Source organism: Lithobates pipiens, unplaced genomic scaffold, assembly GCF_037356315.1.
Source record: "Lithobates pipiens isolate NorthernLeopardFrog02 unplaced genomic scaffold, aLitPip1_a1.2 Scaffold_28, whole genome shotgun sequence".
Classification (NCBI taxonomy): domain Eukaryota; kingdom Metazoa; phylum Chordata; class Amphibia; order Anura; family Ranidae; genus Lithobates; species Lithobates pipiens.
Window position 1 is genome coordinate 83,474,511 of NW_027507789.1, and position 20,276 is coordinate 83,494,786.

At 45.2% G+C, this 20,276-nt stretch overlaps 1 protein-coding gene across 9 annotated transcripts in view; it reads left to right on the plus strand.

Moving 5' to 3' along the window:
* The first annotated feature begins 830 nt into the window (after positions 1-830).
* MLX (MAX dimerization protein MLX) overlaps positions 831-20,276 on the plus strand; it is a 258,108-nt gene continuing 238,662 nt past the window's right edge. For 2 of the 9 annotated variants that reach the window (XM_077459432.1, XM_077459431.1), the window contains exons 1-2: positions 903-1,552; positions 2,321-2,354. In XM_077459432.1, the coding sequence (XP_077315558.1) occupies positions 1,391-1,552; positions 2,321-2,354 (196 nt within the window). In that variant the 5' untranslated portion in view covers positions 903-1,390. Of the gene's footprint in view, positions 1,572-2,320; positions 2,355-20,276 lie in introns of all 9 variants that reach the window. The other 7 variants (XM_077459434.1, XM_077459436.1, XM_077459437.1 and 4 more) reach the window with 7 other exon arrangements.

Below are 20,276 nucleotides of genomic sequence, written 5' to 3' on the forward strand. Positions count from 1 at the left end.
AAAATTTGCAGCTGGAACACACATATACACACACATTTTCTGCTAAATCTCATAATATAAACAAGAAAAAATAAAAAAATTACAAATTGTAGTACACAATGGGATATTAGGTTTAGTCACTCCTTGATTTCTACCTTCCTGAACTTCATATCAGCTCTCATGGTTACCACTTACCTCTCTGCACTTCACTCCCAAAGTGATTCTATGGCTGTCCCAGCACCAATTAAAGCGGTTGTAAACCCGCTGAATTTTTTATTTTTTTTCTCACCTGCAAAGGAAAAGGCATAATGAGCTAGTATGCACCACATACTAGCTCATTATGAAATACTTACCTTAGAACGAGGCCCCGACATCTGGCCCGATCCACGCCGAGGGAGCTGACATCTTCCCTCTGCAGTTCCCTCTGCGTTTCTTCCGGGTATCGTGGCTCCGGCGCTGTGAGTGGCCAGAGCCGCGATATTGTCACTCCCGCGCATGCGCGTCGGAAATTTCGTCATCGGCAGGGTCCGGCGTCTGCTGGGCTTCCAGCCGAGAATCCCCTGTGCGCATGCGCCGCTGCAGTAAGCGGCGCATTGCGAGGGGAATATCTCCTAAACCATATAGGTTTAGGAGATACTTTTTTTACCTACAGGTAAGCCTTATTATAGGCTTTCCTGTAGGTAAAAGTCTAAAAATTACTTTACAACCACTTTAAAGAAAAACCTTACACACTGCAGGGAGAAATTATGAAAATTCTGTCACAGTGACCCTTGTGGTGGAATAAATATTACACATAAATGAACCAGAACTTGCAAAGAAAGTTGACCTGAAATCATGCATTGCAGACTTGCTGCAATTAAGCAACAAACTTGTGAAACTTGGCAAGTCATTTTCAAACTTGCAGCATGGGAAGGTGTAAGTATAAGCCTCTTTCAAAAGGCATTGGAGTTATACAGGCAAAGAAGCTTTTTGGAGAAAAGAAACCTCAGCTGTCAGTGACAGAGGACCTTAAAGACGCATCTTGTCTCATAATTATCTGAAACATGAGATACAATAATCGCATATTCAACACAATCAACATTTTACTTTAACCTGAAATAGGTCTCCACTTTCTTGTTTACTATTATGGTGGTATTTCTTTTTAAGATTGTTGCAGCAATAGCGTCCTACAGTAAGGGCTCTTTCAAACAGGCTGTAATTCTTGCTAGCTTTTGAAAAGTGATCTGTGGTAGATCGCTTCTCGGAGGGCAGAATAGCAGTGGCTAGCAGGTGTTCAGAAGGAGCTACTGCTAACACCTATTTTTTTATTGTCATACTGCAACCCCATTGATCTTAGTGGGCGAGTCTGCCATGTAGCGGCTTGTCAAATTCTGCAACCTGACTTAAAATTCTTGCAGACGTGAAGCAAATCATGGGAGACAGACATACACCGACACAAGTGGACCAGACCTTACACTCTCCGCCCAGCAAGTGGCGCTCCTCCGACTGTTCACACTGCGGCCTTCACAGCCTCTGCTGGAGCAGAATGTCGGAAGCGGGTGTTGTCGTATCCCTCGAGGACTCATGGAGCAAAGTAAGGACGGCGGCATAGGGTAGGCCGGGGATGGTCAGAGTTACTAGGCCGGGGAAGAGGACACACAAGGGCGCGGGGCAGAGAGTATTCTTACAAAGAGTGACTCTTCCTGTATCCTCTGTTATGTGTTGGCGCAGGGTACTGACACAGTAGTCAGTCATATCCCCGGTGTATTAATAACAGAGTCACGTTTTGTGTATGTTATTCATCTGACAGACTGGTCAGTTTATTCGTTGTGTGGGTGTATAGAAACAATCAGTAAAAACTATACTGTTGGGTCAGGAAAATAGAACATCCCTTGGGCTTGGTGAAAGCTTTCAAACGATGTGATGAGGACTCTACAGCCACCCAAGAAGATATCCTTGGTTCTGTTGTTTTTTTTTGTGTGATTTACCATAGGGTAAAGTGACAGGTTCTCACTAATACCCTCACCAACCCTCCCCCACTGTCACATCCCTCCCCCACTGTCACATCCCTCCATCAGATCCCTGTTCTATCCCTGTGTAAGCTAACCTAAAGTCATATGTGTTGGAACTTACCCAGGGTACATGACGTATCCCCTTGCTCCCATGTTAATGCTTGACAATTGGATGCTTAGGCCTGGGAGAATGGCGACCTGGTGGGAGGTCATATGTTGCCCCACTAATGGTACTGATAGGGGAGCATGGCGAAAGGAACAGATGGCAAGGGTTGGACCTCATTTGCAGCAGGGTCAAAGACTTGCATTTTTAATAACGTGTTTTTTTTTTTTTTCTTCTCTCCTATCAGTCTGACACCTCTTTTAGTGATAATGTGGAAACAGGTAAGACTAAACATTTATTCTATGCTTCTTTTGCAACAATAGTATGCTTATTAATGGAGGAAAAGTGTATACTATTTTTAACTTTTTGCTGCCCATGTAATGCATATTTCTGGTGATAAAGTGGGTGGGTTTTAATGCCCACACGCATGCATCCATGGGTGCCAGATATTTATGTGCTGAAAATGTGCTTATAGCACAGAGACTGAGCTGTGAGACCCCATTCACACCTGAGCGTTTTGTAGCTTGAAGCCTGAAGCTAAAAAACGCTGGAGGGGAAAAATTATATTTCTCTCAATGGAGATGGTTCACATCTCTACTACATGTCGCCTGAAGCCGAACGCCTGAAGCTCAAACAAGTTCCGGACCCTTTTTTGTCGCTCGAATTGAACAGATTTGGGCGTTTTTCTTCTTTTAACATTGCAGTAAAAAACGCAGCAAAAAACGCTTGAAAACGCTACGCTCAGGTGCTCACCTTGCAGAGCAAGGACCACTTTAGTGACTTGGTAACCAGTCGCAGGCTGCAATGAGCAGAGCGGGCAGACAGGTTTGTGTGCATTCTGCATATGCAGAGCAGACATGGACACACACCTCGTGTACTCTATGGACCCTGAGATCCAATTCGGCCCAACAAGAGGACAAATGTCATTCTGTTTTTTGTGGTTCGGATTGGCGTTAGGTGGGTGTAAACGTACACAGGTATGTTTGAATCTGCTGCTCTGTAAAGGTGAAAGGAGGGCTTGACTGGGTCCACCTGAAAAATGGACAGGCAGACCCAATCAGACCTATCTTGTGAAAGGGACCAAAGGCTGCTTTCACACTGATGCACTGTGGTTTACCTGCATCTCAACTGACCTCAATCGTCACTTTTTCTTCAGGATTCATGCAGGTATGGCTGGCTGCTGCTGGCTGTCCTCTAGGGTGGGTCCTGCTGGTGAGTACTGCTGGCTGGTTTCCGACCCAACATCCACGAGCACCTGTGTGACAGGAGTCTGTGCAGGAGGAAGCAGTAGAGAGCAGAGCCGATGCTTCCTGTATAGCTCATGTCACAGGCAGAGTACAGTTTGGTATCACTCCGTCTGTGACAGGAACTGGAGCTATACAGGAAGCATCGGCTCTGCTGCCTCTAGCACCGACTCTGTTCTTAGCACTGATGCTTGGGGGTGGCGGGTCGGGAACCTGGGTTTGCCGACCCGCCACCCCAGAGCAAGAGGTGGCGGGCTGCGTCAGAGCGGGCCAGCAGTTGGGCACCCCTGCTTTAAAGAATCCTTCAGCTCCTGTTTGGAAATGTTATACATAGATCTTAAAGCAGAGTTCCACCCTAAAGTGGAACTTCCACTCATTGCCACAGTTGCCACCTGTCAGGTGCGAGGGGGTGCAGATACCTCTCTAAGACAGGTATTTGCACCCTCTTCCGGGCATAGACTCCCATGGGAGTTTATGCCTCTTCCTGTCCCGCCACGCTGTCTGCTGGGACACACACGGGTCCCAGAGACAGTGCAGAGCATTCTCGTTGCGCGACTCGCGCATGTGCAGTAGGGAACCGGGAAGTAAAGCCACAGAGCTTCACTTCCTGATTCCCTCAACGAGAATGGTGGAGGCAGCAGCCGAGAGCCGAGTGATTGATCAGCCTCGGCTGGCGACATCGCTGGACTCCAGGAAAGGTAAGTGTCCATTTATTAAAAGTCAGTATTTGTAGCTGCTGGCTTTTAATATTTTTTTTCTTCGGGTGGACCCCCTCTTTAATGGGTGTTCATACTGTCACTTCAACCCTTTTACTGCCAGGTCTGTACCGCGTACTGACCTATAGAACTGCTTACAGCTCGCCAGGCCTGTACTCTGGACTTGGCATTCCTCCTTCTGCTATAAGCTCATGGTCACTTAAATGACAACGAGCTTATAGTAAAACGCTTCAGCAGAGTGCTAAACATCTGATAGCTTTGATAAGTGGCTGACCGCTGTAAATTAGTGATCAGTGGATTGGAGTTAGGCCGGGTTTACACTGGTATGACACGACTGTGGATCCAACTTTGCCCTGAGACATCGGCCCTACTTCCATTCGACTTCAATGAACGGGATCCAACTTTGCTGCGTTCATACCAGCCAGGTCCTTTGAGTCTTGTATAAATCTTGTGGGGGGGGGGGGGGGGGGGAACCTGCACCAAAAAAAAAAAATCGGTGGGGGGTGGGGTGGTTGGGGAATCCATCATGCCAGACCCTTATCCAAGCATGCAGCCCGGCAAGTCAGGAAAGGAGGGGATAATAATAAAATGCACCCCCCCCTCCTGGATTTTACTAGGCCACGTACCACCAACATGGGGGGGGGGGGGGGGGTTTGCGGCAGGGGGGCCTCTGCGCCCCCCACCCCATAGCATCATGTTGATGGGGACAAGGGCCTCTTCCCTTGTGGGGGCTTATAGAAATCTGGGGGAAAAAAACAGTACACAGGTTTTTAACAGTCTTTTATTAAAAATGTCCTCCTGTCGTAGCTCCAATGTGCCTTCTTTTTCTGGTGATGTGTGCTCCCTCTGGTCCGGTTCTTCTCGCTGCACTGTCTTCTCCCTCCGCTGTCTTTTTCTTGCTGTTGTGTGGGCTCCCGCTGTCCGCCGTTTCTTATATGGGGTGTGCGCATCTGGAGACCATGCCCCCTTGTTTTTTTTTTTTTATTTTTTTTTTTATTATATATAGTTTTGCGTACCTTTCGATTTGCATCATTTCCCAATGAAGCACAATTTTAAATGTTACAAATATTTGTTATTAACTTAAATATGGTTTAGCTTTTATATTTAGTAGGAATTTAGTAGAACTTGTAAAATTTGCTGTGTATGTTTGTTTGCTAATAGTATTTTTAGCAAAAGTATTGTTTTGATAAACATTTGCGTAAATGTCACAGGGCCTTAAAAATCAGCACCTTCCTTTTTTATTCTGCTGGTCCTATGCTTTCAAAAATTATGTTTTGCAGAGTCTTTTGCAAACTCTAAACTTAAGGGAAAAAAAAAAAAGGAAATATTGGTCTGGCCTTCTGATTTTAAAAGTGGAGTGCAGGGCCTGAACAAGCATCAAGTAGTGCTGAAGTGGCATGCCAGGGCTTGGAGATGGACACTGGTTTTGGCATACTTGGTGGGGCCGTGACTTGAACCCAGTCTGTGCAGTGGGTACAACTTCATGGGACCCCAGGGCCCTTGATGCGTCCCTGTCCTGTTTATTAGTGGCCTGTAAGCGACATCAATGTTTGACATAAGGCCCGTACACACGGTCGGACTTTTTGACAACAAACATGCAAATTAGCTGTTTTGGAGCAACATCCGACTGTGTGTACGCTCCATCGGACAAACTTTTTCTGTTTTCATCGGACTTTTGTTGGCTGTGCGAACGGACAAACTTTCTGGCAACAAAAGTCCGGTGGAGCAAAGTCTGACCGTGTGTACGCAAAAGCATTGGACTTTTGTACAAGGTACAAACACGCATGCTCAGAACCAATGCAAAAGATCAGACTACAATACAGAAGTTGACCAAAGGTGGCGCTGGAGTCATTGAACGTCCTCTTTTGAAGTGGCGTCAGTACGTTGTGACGTCACTACGTTCGTGTTTGTTGTCAAAAAGTCCGACCGTGTGTATGCAATACAAACTTGTGGACCACGCCCTTTGTACAAAAGTCCACGGAAAAGTTTGTACAAAGTCCGATCGTATGTATGAGGCTTAAGAGTCTCCAGCCTCTTCTGGGCCCCAGTGCACATGTAGGCCCCCTGTTGGTCTGATATTTTGGACTGCAGTGTGGCTGATAGGATAGGTGATTAAGTGGGGGAATGCAATATTATTCCCTTGTCTTTTTCCAATTTTCCTTTTTCTTGTTTACCATCTATATACTCTTTAAAGAATATCTGGTTGGACAGGATTCGGATTGGCCCCTGTGTCAGGATGTCTCTTCTGCATTTTAAAAAAAATAGTTTTGGATGCTAGAATGTACCTTTCTAGTGATTAGGATATATGGTGTTACCGGAAAAAAAAACCCAGATGAAGGAGAATACGACTCGTCTCTGAAACGTCGTTGGGTTTAGGTTACTCCATTACACCTAGCCATGATTTTTTGTGTATTGTTATGCATCCTTGATTATTTATATGTTTCTGTGATATTGTAATTATGTATTTTTTTTGTATAATAAAACATTTTTTATATATCTTTTCCTACGTATGTGACAATGGTAGTACCTATAAAGTCCCACTTCTAGGGTGTTTCTCCATTTTTCTAGCTTTTATATTTAGTATGAATTTAGCAGAACTTGTTAAATTTGCTGTGCATGTGTTTGTTTGCTAATAGTATTTTTAGCAAAAGTATTGTTTTGATAAACATTTTGCGCAAATGTCACAGGGCCTTAAAAATCAGCACCTTCCTTTTTTATTCTGCTGGTCCTATGCTTTCAAAAATTATGTTTTGGAGAGTCTTTTGCAAACTCTAAACTTAACCACTTGCCGCCCGCCCTATTACAAATTGACGGCGGCAAAGTGGTTTCATAATCCTAACTGGACGTCATATGACGTGATTAGGATTTTGAGCCGCTGCGCGCCCCCGGGGGCGCGCATCGCGGCGATCGTTGTTGCGGGGTGTCAGTCTGACACCCGGCAACTACGATCTCGGTAAAGAGTCTCCAACGGAGACTCTTTACCATGTGATCAGCCGTGTCCAATCACGGCTGATCACAGTGTAAATGGGAAGAGCCGGTGATCGGCTTTCCCTCACTCGCGTCTGTCAGACGCGAGTAGAGGAGAGCCGATCGGCTGCTCCTCTGACAGGGGGGGATCTGTGCTGATCGATTATCAGCACAGCCCCCCCGAGGATGCCCACACTGGACCACCAGGGACACCACTAGACCACCAGGGAAAAGGTAATAAAAATCCATAATCCTCCCTAGACCACCAGGGTGCCAGTCAGCACAATGGGTGCCAATCAGTGCCCATAATGGATGCCAATCAGTGGCCACAATGGGCATCACTGATTGGCATGCATTATTGTTTGGCACTGATTGGCATCCATTACTATAACACCGATGCCGCCTATGAGTGCCCACCTGTGCCGCCTATGAGTGCCCACCTGTGCCGCCTTTGAGTGCCCACCTGTGCCGCCTTTGAGTGCCCACCTGTGCCGCCTTTGAGTGCCCACCTGTGCCGCCTATGAGTGCCCACCTGTGCCACCCGAGTGCCAGCTATCTATGCCCATCCGTGCCGCCCATCCGTGCCAGCTATCTATGCCCATCCGTGCCGCCCATCCGTGCCAGCTATCTATGCCCATCCGTGCCAGCTATCTATGCCCATCCGTGCCAGCTATCTATGCCCATCCGTGCCAGCTATCTATGCCCATCCGTGCCAGCTATCTATGCCCATCCGTGCCGCCCATCCGTGCCAGCTATCTATGCCCATCCGTGCCAGCTATCTATGCCCATCCGTGCCGCCCATCCGTGCCAGCTATCTATGCCAATATGTGCCACCTATCAGTGTCGCCCATCAGTGTCGCCCATCAGTGTCGCCCATCAGTGTCGCCCATCAGTGTCGCCCATCAGTGTCGCCCATCAGTGTCGCCCATCAGTGTCGCCCATCAGTGTCGCCCATCAGTGTCGCCCATCAGTGTCGCCCATCAGTGCCACTTCATTGGTGCCCATCAGTGCCACCTTATCAGTGCCCATCAGTGTAGCCCCATCAGTGCCCATCAGTGTAGCCCCATCAGTGCCCATCAGTGAAGGAGAAAACGTACTTATTTACAAAGTTTTGAAACTGAAACAAAAAAAAACATTTTTTTTTTCAAAATTTTCGGTATTTTTTTATTTGTAGCGCAAAAAATAAAAACTGTAGAGGTGATCAAATACCACCAAAAGAAAGCTCTATTTGTGGGAAAAAAATGATAAAAATTTCATTTGGGTACAGTGTAGCATGACCGCGCAATTGTCATTCAAAGTGCGACAGCGCTGAAAGCTCAAAATTGGTCTGGGCAGGAAGGTGTTTAAGTGCCCTGTATTGAAGTGGTTAAGGGAAAAAAAAGGAAATATTGGTCTGGCCATCTGATTTTAAAAGTGGAGTGCAGGGGCTGAACAAGCTTCAAGTAGTGCTGAAGTGGCATTTAGCACTCGCATTAAGGTCTGTTTTCAGCATTTACTAACTGGAGTGGTACTTTAAAAGCTTCAACATATTCAACAAGCAAAGCTGCCCGTATACAAATAGAAGCCAGTGTGGGAACAGGCCTAACTTTGTTGTAGACATAGCAGCTTGTATTCTTTTCCTGCACTCCTATCTAGCGCGTCATAATTGGGACAAAAAGCTCACTTTCTACGATGCCCCTGCAGACTAAAGTATATCTAAACAGAACAAAAATGTAATGTATTGCTCCTTAGGCCTCATGAACACTTGAGCTAAAAAAAAACTGCTTTTACAGGAGTTTGAGCTATCTTTGTCTGCCTCTTAACTCCCCTCCATGTTAACCTGTATATGTGTCCATACACACTTTAGGCATTTAGAGGCAGGGGTGTTAAGAGGCAGGAGAAAAAGCATCACTTGTGCGTTCAGAAGAGAAGCTTTTGAACTAAAAAAACCCTGACACGCCTAAACGTGGGTTAGAGCTGCCACGACGCATAGACTACGAAAATACGTCGACATGCGTGAAACACGTTGACGCGTCACGCTCATCTCATCTTGTGGGTAAATGGCGGTAATGGCAGTGGCGGCTGCTGCTCCACCTCCTGCTCCCGGGAATCGGGGAAAAAGTTCCGGTGCAGCACGAAAAGCCAGACCACGACTTTCAAAGGTCCTTTGTTCCCTCTGCAAAACCGAAATGGCTTACCCTGGCAGCACTACTGCGATGCATGAGCACCTCAGAAGAAAACATGCTGGCGCTCTATGGCCTCAAATGGGCAAGCCATCTTTGTAAGTACTTGCTAGTATTTTTTTAGTTTTGGGAGAAAATGGGAGTAATTCTTACAGTACAAAGTCAAATTGTGTTGTGGATGTGGTCAATTTAATATATGCTGCTAGTAAATAATTACAGATGATCATGTAATTATTTACTAGATTACTTATACTTACTTATTTATTAGTGCATGCACAGGGGTGGGGTACCCATATTTGTTGCTGTGCTTTGCTAATTGCTTTTTTTGTAATGGCCATCTCATGTTTTTTTAAATGTTTCACAAGGCACTTTTTGCACTGCAGCCCTCAGTGTCTTGCTGATCAGGGCATGGTTGACATTGACAACTAACTGCAATGTATGACCAGCACACCTGAGAGATTTTCTTCAAAAATACGCAGAGCAGCAACAATATAATATTAATTTATTGCAGACATTTACTACCCTACCTGTACCCTCTTTTGAAATACAGTACAAGTACATTATTAGCATTGAGCGTTCAGGTTCCTAAATGTTAGTTATTATTGTGTGTGTGTGTGTGTGTGTGTGTTTTTTTTTTTTCCTCGAAGAGGCAAAGCTGTGTGCAGGAGTTCTTCTTCCATAAAAAGGATGTCACTGTTTGCACACCCCAAATGGCCGTTGTATATTATTATTATTCAGGATTTATATAGCGCCAACAGTTTGCGCAGTGCTTTACAATATGAGGGCAGACAGTACACTTACAATACAAATCAATACAGGAGGGATAAGAGGGCCCTGCTCGTTAGAGCTTACAATCTAGAAATCGCATACTCAACTTGATTATAAAAGATATGAGACCTCTTTCTATTGTAGACGGTCAAGGATTTCGTGAGATGATCAACACGTTTTACCCAGGATACACACTTCCCTCCAGGTCCCATTTCAGTAAGCTGATGGAGAAGAAATATGAGGAGAATTTTGAAAGATTGAAAGCGTCACTCAAAGATGTGAAATCAAAAATAACTCTCACCACAGAGGCATACTTGGGTGTCACATGCCACTTCATCAATGAAGACTGGAATCTTACATCGTACAATCTGACCACTATGCCACTTGAAGATAGGCACACAGCTGAAAACATTGCTAACTGGGTGGAAAAAGCAGCTGAAATGTTTGAGATATCCATGGCCAATGTAAATGTAGTTGTCCATGATAACTCTGCAAATGTTGTCGCTGCTCTGTGTATTTTGGAAGAAAAGCATGGCATCTCTTCTTTCAGGTGTGCTGGTCATACATTGCAGTTAGTTGTCAACCATGCCCTGAGGGATCCCCAGATCAGCAAGACCCTGAGGGCTGCAAAGTGCCTTGTGAAACATTAAAAAAAAAAAAGTGAGCTGGCCACTACAAAGCTTAAAGCAAAGCAGCAACAAATGGGTACCCCTGAGCATGCACTAATAAATGATGTATCCGTAAGATGGAACAGTACTTTACACATGATCAGTCGCCTGCTTGAGCAGAGGTGGCCTGTGACTGCAACTCTTTCCGATCCTGATGTCGCACCACAAGGGAAGCGCTTCCTGGATTCAAAACATGATCAGTGGAGCTTACTTGAGGAAGTGGAACAAGTCCTGAAGCTTTTTGAGTGTGCTACTGTTTTCTTGAGTGGAGAGTGCTATGTGACTGATTCCGCTCTACCTCCTCTGGTAAAGGGCCTCCAGAAATCCATACAGAGCACAATTTACGAGACAGCAGCAGTCAAGGCTTTCCAAAGTGTTGCTGCACAGGAGATGACATCAAGATGGGAGCGGAAAGCTAAATTCAGAGATGATGGTGCAGAAAATTTCTTATTGCAGCAGCCCTGGACCCCACATTCCGCAAACTAAAATTTCTGCCAGCAGAGGACCATTTAAAAGTTCACCTCAAGGTCCAAGCTCTTGCTCTTGAAGTGAAAAGAAGATATGAGGAAGCACAAACGCAGCATCAATGTGAGGAACAACAGTCAGCCAGTGCAGGCATGACATTTTCTGAGAAGAGGCAAGTGTCTCTGTTAGACACTTTGCTCGGTTCTTCAGATTCAGATGACCACCACAGTAATGGCGATGATTACATGACTGGTCAAATCCAAGATCAAGAAACCCACAGTGAAGTTGTGAATGAGATACACACGTATTTCAGTGAGCAGGCTATTCCAAAGGAAGAAAATCAGCTGAAATGGTAGAAGGAAAATGAAAAGAGGTTTCCCATCTTGGCCATGCTGGCAAAGAGTTACTTGTCTGTGCCTGCAAAATCAACCCCATCTGAAAGGCTTTTCTCAGTTGCTGGCAACATTGTGACTAAAAAAGAGCAAGCCTAACTTCAGAGCATGTCGATATGCTAACCTTCCTCCATTGCAATGCTAAAATATAGCATTGCAGTGGAGTAAGTAACACAGACCCCCAACCTTTTGCTCTCATGCACTGTTCTTGTTGGGCTGTATTAGTGTATTTATGTTGAGATGGCTCATGGCTGCCTTCAGTGTATTGGCCATTATTTTTGCACAACCACAATGTAGAGCAGTGCTTTTGTTGGGCTTGGTTCCTTCCTTTGAAAACTGTTACCTCCTCAGGTATGTTTTATATTACAATTGCAAGTAACGCACCACAAAAATACTGCTCAATCGACTCTACAATAACACTATGTAAGTAATGATTAAATGACGTAGTGTTGTTGTATGTTGACCAGCATTTTTGTGGTGTTTCTTTATAAACAACAACACTTTAGGTCAATAGGCATAATGCCATATAAATTTTGCAAAAGATGCGTTCTGAAGGCATTATGTGGTAGTAAAGTTACCACATAATGCCTTCTAAATGCATCTTTTGCAAAGTGCTAGGCAGAATTTATATGGCATTTTCATGCCTCATGCGTCAAGTGTTGCACTTTATTTTTGTATATTATCTTTCATGTGTTTTGTACACAGTGTTGAGCAGCAGTGCTTTTGTTGCATTTTTTTAATGCTTCTGGCTCTGAATTAATGGAAATGCCATTATTCGTGCCTGATGCTAAAGTGTTTATATTTTATTTTTGGAACTTTTTTATACTGTAAAAACTTTACCACATTGAAGTACTTTTTGCAAAAAATTTAATAAAAGTTATTAAAATAATATATTAGAAGTTGTACTTATAATTTTTTGTAAAGTTATCCAAAGGATTAAATTGATTGTAAAGTGAATTTTTTTATTTTAAATAACAAACATGTTATACTTACCTCCACTGTGCAGCTCGTTTTGCACAGAGTGGCCCTGAACCTGCTCTTCTGGGTTTCCCTTGGCGGCTGTCTCGACTTCCTCCCGCAGATGCTTCTCACGTTCATGTGCGCTCCCTCGCATGGTGAGAAGCATCTGCGGGCGCCGTGAGCCGTCAGTGGATGTGATTGACAGCAGCGCGAGCCAATGGCTGCGCTGCTTTCCATCCATCCACTCAGCAGCCAGGCTGAATGGTGTAAAGGACGAGCGCGGGACTTTCGAGGGGTCAGGTAAGTAAAACGGGGGGGCTGGGGGCGCAGGCACTGTCAGATGTTTTTTCACCTTAATGCATAGAATGCATTAAGTTGAAAAAACATTTACCTTTACAACCCCTTTAATTATCTAATCACAAAAAGAACACGCTAGATTATTATACATTTTTTTAATTTTTTTTACTTAATCGTATAGTCGTTGACTAATCCAAAAAAATAATTGATAGATTAGTCAACAGACAAATTAATCGTTAGTTTCAGCATTTACGTGGGTGAATCTGTGTTAAGGCTATGCACTTTTAGCGCTTCAGTGTTTGTTTGTCAACTTTGTCGAACAAGGGGTCCGCTAGCAGGCGGAACAGATGCAATAGTCTTCCCAGGTTTTCACTGATCTATGCATTTACTCCAGTTCTGCTACTTTTGCGCCTTCTCTGCAGGATTAAGCAGGAACAAAAGGAGGTGATTCTGGTGGCCCCAGCGGGTCCCAGAAGAGTTACTGAGATCATAAAGATGGCAGTAGGAGTCCTTCGGACTCTGCCATTATAGCCAGACCTTCTTGCACAAGGGCCAGTAATTTCTTCCTACCTTGGGGACGAAAAATTTAACAGGTGTGCCTGTTGAATCCCACTCTCTAAAAGATTGTGGGCGATCTACTTTGGTAGTGTCTACTTTGATTAATGCGAGGAAACCGGCTTCCAGAATCACTTACTGTAGAGTCTGGAAGGCATATGTTTCTTGATGTGGATCCAGGGGTTGGCACCCCAGGAAGTATGTCTGAGGCAGGATTCCTGATGCCCTGCTGCATATAGGTTCTGAAATGAAACTGGTCTTTTCCAGATATTGGCCTTGTAAGAGTTTTTCCTATGGCCTCTTGCTTCCCACTCTTGATGCTTAGGTTATTTAGGGGGTAATGTAACACGTTTATTCCCCCTATCAAGGCACCTCTAAATCCTTTGGATGTAAGATTGGTCTTATCGGCTTTGCTGGATCAGCTGTTTGAACCTTACGAGAGATTCCCTTGGTTCTTTTGACAAGAAAGAGATAATCTTTTCTGCTTGCCATTTCTTCTACTAGAAGCGTATTGGAACTAATGGCTCTGTCTTGTAAGAGCCATATTTCATTATGCATAAGGATGAGGTGGTTTTATGTCCTCATCCTGAATTCTTACTAAAGGTGGTAACAGGTTTTCATTTAAACCAAGATATTATTCTTCCTTCTTTTTCCCCAGAGCCTTAATCTGGGGAAGAGAGAGCACTACATTCTCTTGATGTAGTAAGAGCGATCAGAGTCTATTTAAAAGCGGCCGCTCAGGTTCGCAAAACACAGGTTTTGTTTGTACTGCCAGAGGGTCCAAGATATGGAAGGCAATGTCTAGTTTCACTATTTTCCAAATGGATTTGTCAGGTAACTGTTCAAGCTTCAACTTAAAGAAGAAAATTCTTCCTTCTCATATTGAGGGCACACTCGTCTAGGGCGATTAGTGACTCTTGGGTGGTGCATCATCGGGCCTCTAGGGCTTGGATCTGTAAGGCCACGACTTGGTCGGTTCATGCGTTTATCCGATTTTGTCAAATCGATATCGAGGGTCATGAGGATATTGCCTTTGGGCACAGCTTATACTGCAGGCTGCAGTATGAGTACTCTAGCCTCCTGTTTTTTGTTCTGCCTCCCCCCTTCAAGTGCCATTGCTATGGGACATCCCATATAGTTATTACTATGGCTCTGTGTCCCCTGATATAAGAAAAGAAAATAGGATTTTTAACCACTTTGCGCCGGTAGGACGTCCAGGGACGGCCTCGGCTTTCGGTGGTTATATCTGAATGATGCCTGAGGCCACAGACATCATTCAGATATCGGCATTTTCAGCCGGCGATTCCCTGCACTATAAGAACGATGATAGCAGCTGTTCCGCCGCTTAATCGTTCTTGCGGGCAGGGACGTCCCCCCCTCCCCCCCCCCCCCCCGCCATCCTCCAGTGCTTCTACCTACTCACCGCTTCCATTGGTGAGTCGGCCACAGGATCCACCGGCCCCCGGATGATACCATACAGATTTCCGGAGGACCAGATGGTCCCCGGAGTCTCTGATCGTTCGAAGGCCGGGCGCGATGTTATGATGTCACGCCCGACCTCTGCATTCAAAATAATGGCGCCACCTTGGCTGGGAAGCCGTGATCGGTTTTGTTTTTTATTTTATTTTAGGCTTCCCAGTCTAGAGGTGAGATATGGGGTCTTATTGACCCCATATCTCACTGTAAATAGGTCCAATCGTGCCATATTCCTATTACAAGGGATGTTTACATTCCTTGTAATAGGAATAAAAGTAATCCAATCTTTTTTTAATTTTTTCAAACTAAAAAAATTTAAGCGCCCTGTCCCCGTGAGCTCGTACGCAGAAGCGGATGCATACGTAAGTCCCGCCCACATACGAAAACGGTGTGCAAACCACACATGTGAGGTATCGCCGCGAACGTTAGAGCAAGAGCAGTAATTCTAGCACTAGACCTCTGTAACGCAAAACATGTAACCAGTAAAAAAATTTAATGCGTCGTCTATGGGGATTTTTAAATACCAAAGTTTGGCGCCATTCCATGAGCAATTTTGAAGCGTGACATGTTGGGTATCTATTTACTCGGCGTATCTTCTTCCATCACATTATGCAAAAAATTTGGGCTAACTATACTGTTTTTTTTTTTTTTTTTTTTTTTTTTGCATGAAACGGTTTTATTTCCCCAAAAAAAACACGTTCGAAAAATTGCTACGCAAATACCGTGTGAGATAAAGTTGCAACAACCGTCATTGCATTCTCTAGGGTCTTTGCTAAAAAAACATATATAATGTTTGGGGGTTCTATGTAATTTTCTAGCAAAAAAAATGAATTTTACATGTAGGAGAGAAATGTCAGAATTGGCCTGGATGTGAAGTGGTTAAAACAGCTTACCTGTAAAATCCTTTTCTTTGATGTATATCGGGTGACACACAAGTCCCTCCCTTCTTATACACTTCTATTACTTGGCTACAAAACTGAGGACTCCCAGTAGTGGGAGGGGTTATATGGGGGAAGTACACTCCTTAACCACTTGCTTACTGGGCACTTAAACCCCCCTCAGTCCCAGACCAATTTTCAGCTTTCAGTGCTCTCACATTTTGAATGACAATTACTCAGTCATGCAACACTGTAACCAAATGATTTTTTTGTCCTTTTCTTCATACCAATAGAGCTTTCTTTTGGTGGTATTTGATCACCTCTCGGTTTTTTATTTTCTGCGCTATAAATGAAAAAAGACCGAAAATTTAGAAAAAAAATGAATTTTTCTTTGTTTCTGTGACAAAATTTAGCAAATTAGCAATTTTTCTTCATAAATGTTGGCCACAATTTATACTACTACACATCTTTGGTAAAAATAACCCAAATTTTTGCATATTATATGATCTGTGTGAAATTTATAGAGCCTACAAGCTATGGTGCAAATCATAAAGATTTGCAAAAAAAGATCACATCTGATGTACTAAGGCCTATCTCCATTCTTGAGACCCTAACAAGCCAGGAAAGTACAAATGCCCCCCAAATGACCCCTTTTTGGAAAGTAGACATTCCAATGTATTTAGTAAGAGGCATGGTGAGTTATTTTAAGTTGTCATTTTTTCCCACAATTCTTTGCAAAATTACGATTTTTTTTTTTTTTTCCCACAAAATTTTCATCGTAATAGCTTATTTCTCCCACACGGAATGTGCATACCACAAATAACACCCCAAAATACATTCTCCTACTCCTCCTGAGTATAACGATACCACATGTGTGAGACTTTCGCACAGCCTGACCACATACAGAGGCCTAATTTTGAAGTAGCACCTTCAGGCATTCTAGGAGCATAAATTACACATTTCATTTCTCAACCACCTATTACAGTTTTGAAGGCCCTGGAACACCAGGGCAATGGAAACGTCCAAAAAATGACCCCATTTTGGAAAGCTAACACCCCAACGTATAATCTGAGGCATAATGAGTCTTTTCAATGGTTCATTTTTTTTCCAGAAGTTTTTGGAAAATGTGGAAAAAAATGAAAACGCATTTTTTTTTTTTTTTACACAAAGTTGTCCGTTTATAAGATATTTCCAACGCATAGCATTTACATAGCAAAAATAACACCCCAAAATACATTCTACTACTCCTCCTGAGTATGGCAATACCACATGTGTGAGACATTTACACAGCCTGGCCACATACAGAGGCGCAACATGCAAGAAACACCGTCGGCGTTCCAGGGACACATAGCCTGCACATACCAAGAATTACACCCCCAAATACATTATGTCCACAGGAGGATATCACTGGTCCAGGCAGCAGGCAGGGACTTGGTCAGCAACAGCGAACACAGTTTTTTAGGCAGCAGGCAGGGATACTGTCCATATTACAGTCCAGGGTCAGTGCAGAGATGTCAGCAGTGCCAAAAATATTGGTCCTGGTAGTAGGCAGGTCCTTGTGGTGTGGTCAGTGCGGCATGATGGCAGTAAGTCCTACAGGCAGCAGACAGAAGTAGAGCCTCGTTCAGGACAGAATGGGGATAGGGGTAGAGGCTTCTCCCTCCCAAATCTCTTTGAAGTCTCCGAGTCTCCAGACCCTAATCTAGGAATAAGAAAACAAAGAAAATTGTTTTCTTCTTCCAGAAAAACTATACTGGAGCCCCTCACATATGTGAGACCCCGTGTTGAATCCCACTAGTCCAGTTGCAGAATACAAGATCAGTCCAAGAGGCAGGCAAATATCGTGGTCAAACAGTCCAAGGTCAGTTCCAGATCAGGCAGAGATATGTACAGAATCGTTAGACAGAAGCATGGTCGAATAACAGTCCAGGGTCAGTTCCAGATCAGGCAGCGGTATGTACAGAATCGGCAGGCATAAGAGTGGTCAAATAACAAGCCAGGGTCAGTTACAGAGCAGGCAGTGGCATAAGGGGTGTGAAGGTGTATGAAGGCAGGAACTGAGGATTATGTTTACCATACTTCACTAAAAATGTATTGAAGTATGGTAACGCCGAAAACAGTCGCCTATACAGAGGCCTGGTTGGGAAGGACATTGTGCACAATAATAAGATGTGTCTCTTCTGACTCCTGCTCTGGTACACACCTTACATCTTTTTTGGCGTCTTTTGCCTGTTGGTTTGGGGGGGGATTTTATCGGGAAAGTGGTGCTCGGAGAGTCGACTAACAACGTCTGATATTTTCTGGTGGGCCGTTTGGGAAAATAAGGGCAGTGAAAACTTCCTCCTGGTAGCCAAAGAAACGTTTGGGGTTTTGGGTGGCGTTGCGGTAAATGACATAGGAATTATAAATGGCCAATTGAAAAAAATAAATTGCTACTTTTTTTGTACCAATGGTATGTCCGTCTTGTGACAAGATATGGTTCCATCATTTGGTCGTTGAAGTCGACTCCTCCCATGAACAAATTGTATTCGGAAATGCATTTGGGTTTCTTTACGGGGCCATTCCTTCTGGGGATTTCCACGAAGGTATCGTTGTGGATAGAAGATAACATGTATACATCCCTTCTGTCCCTCCACTTCACTGCCAGAACCTCCTTGTTTCTCATACTTGCGGTTTCTCCTTTTCGCAGCTTCTTGTTCACCAGACTTTGAGGAAAGCCCTTCCGATTCTTTTTTACAGTGCCACATGCTGGCGTCTTCTTCCGGTGAAGGTTGTGGAACAGGGGCAGAGATGTGTAGAAGTTATCTACATAGAGGTGGTAGCCTTTATCCAGTAGGGGGTATATGAGGTCCCAAACAATTTTTCCGCTGGATCCCAAGTAGTCCGGACAATTAGGGGGCTGTAGCTGGGTGTCCTTCCCTTTGTACACCTTGAATGAATATGTGTACCCTGTGGCTCGGTCACATAATTTGTAGACCTTCACCCCATAGCGGGCCCTTTTGCTGGGCATAAATTGCTTCATTCTAAGCCTGCCACTAAATTTAATAAGGGACTCATCCACACATATGTGTTGGTCCAGGGTAAACAATTTGGGAAATATTTCTGAAAAATAATTTTAGTATTGGTCCAATTTTGTAAAGCCGGTCATAATTTGGATCATTTAGTGGAAGGCACTGGGAATTGTCACTGAAATGTAAGAACCTCAGGATGATCTGATACCTGGTTCTGGGCATTACCGTGGAGAAGAGCGGTGAGTGGTGGAGGGGGTGGGTTGACCAGTAGTTACGTAATTGATTTTTTTTTGTTGAGTCCCATATTAAATGTGAGGCCTAAAAAAACCTTGAACTCCTCCACCATTAGGTCTCTCCATTCGTAGGGACGGGCATAATAAGAGGTCGGATTTTGAAAAATAAATTGTTGTGCATACAGGTTGCACTGGGCCACAATTGACGCCATGTCCTCCGTAAAAATTAAATAAAAAAAATCTATAGGGCTAAAATTCTCCGTGTCCACCTGGACTCCTGGCTGGGTGGTGAAAGGGGGAACATTGGCCTCTCCTGAATTAGAAGGAAGCCACAAGGGGTTCTGAAGGGCATAGGGAAGGCCAGCATGGCTCCTAACCCTTTGGGGCTGAGATGACACCCCACTGGTACTTGGCCTTTCTTGCCGGGGCACTGCGGTGCTGGTGGACGGCACTGCCTCACTAGAACGCCTGGGCCGGATATCTTCCTCCTCGGATTCAGTCAGTGTTTCACTGCTGAGGACTGGCTCATAATTTACGTCGGCTTCAGAATCCGAATCCGAAAAAGAATCTGAAGAGGAGAGTTCCCCGTTGCTCTCGTCAGCCGTGGAAATAATTTGGTACGCCTCCTCAGCGGAAAAGACACGTTTAGCCATGGTAGCACTGATGAGGTGGCACAGATGGGCGCTTTTGAGGTGGCACAGATGGGCGCTTTTGAGGTCGGCACAGATGTGCACTGATTTATTGCACAGATGTGCAGATTTATTGCACGGATGTGCACTGCTGAGGCGGCACAGATGGGCACTGCTGAGGCGGCACAGATGGGCACTGCTGGGTCGGCACAGATGGGCACTGCTGGGTCGGCACAGATGGGCACTGCTGGGTCGGCACAGATGGGCACTGCTGGGTCGGCACAGATGGGCACTGCTGGGTCGGCACGGATGGGCACTGCTGGGTCGGCACGGATGGGCACTGCTGGGTCGGCACGGATGGGCACTGCTGGGTCGGCACGGATGGGCACTGCTGGGTCGGCACGGATGGGCACTGCTGAGGCAGCAGATGGAGCACAGATGGGCACTGCTGAGGCGGCACAGATGGGCACTGCTGGGTCGGCACGGATGGGCACTGCTGGGGCGGCAGAGATGGGCACTGCTGGGTCGGCACGGATGGGCACTGCTGGGTCGGCACGGATGGGCACTGCTGGGTCGGCACGGATGGGCACTGCTGGGTCGGCACGGATGGGCACTGCTGGGTCGGCACGGATGGGCACTGCTGGGCACTGCTGAGGGGGCACTGCTGGGCACTGCTGAGGGGGCACTGCTGAGGGGGCACTGCTGAGGGGGCACTGCTGAGGGGGTACTGCTGGGCACTGCTGAGGGGGCACTGCTGGGCACTGCTGAGGGGGCACTGCTGA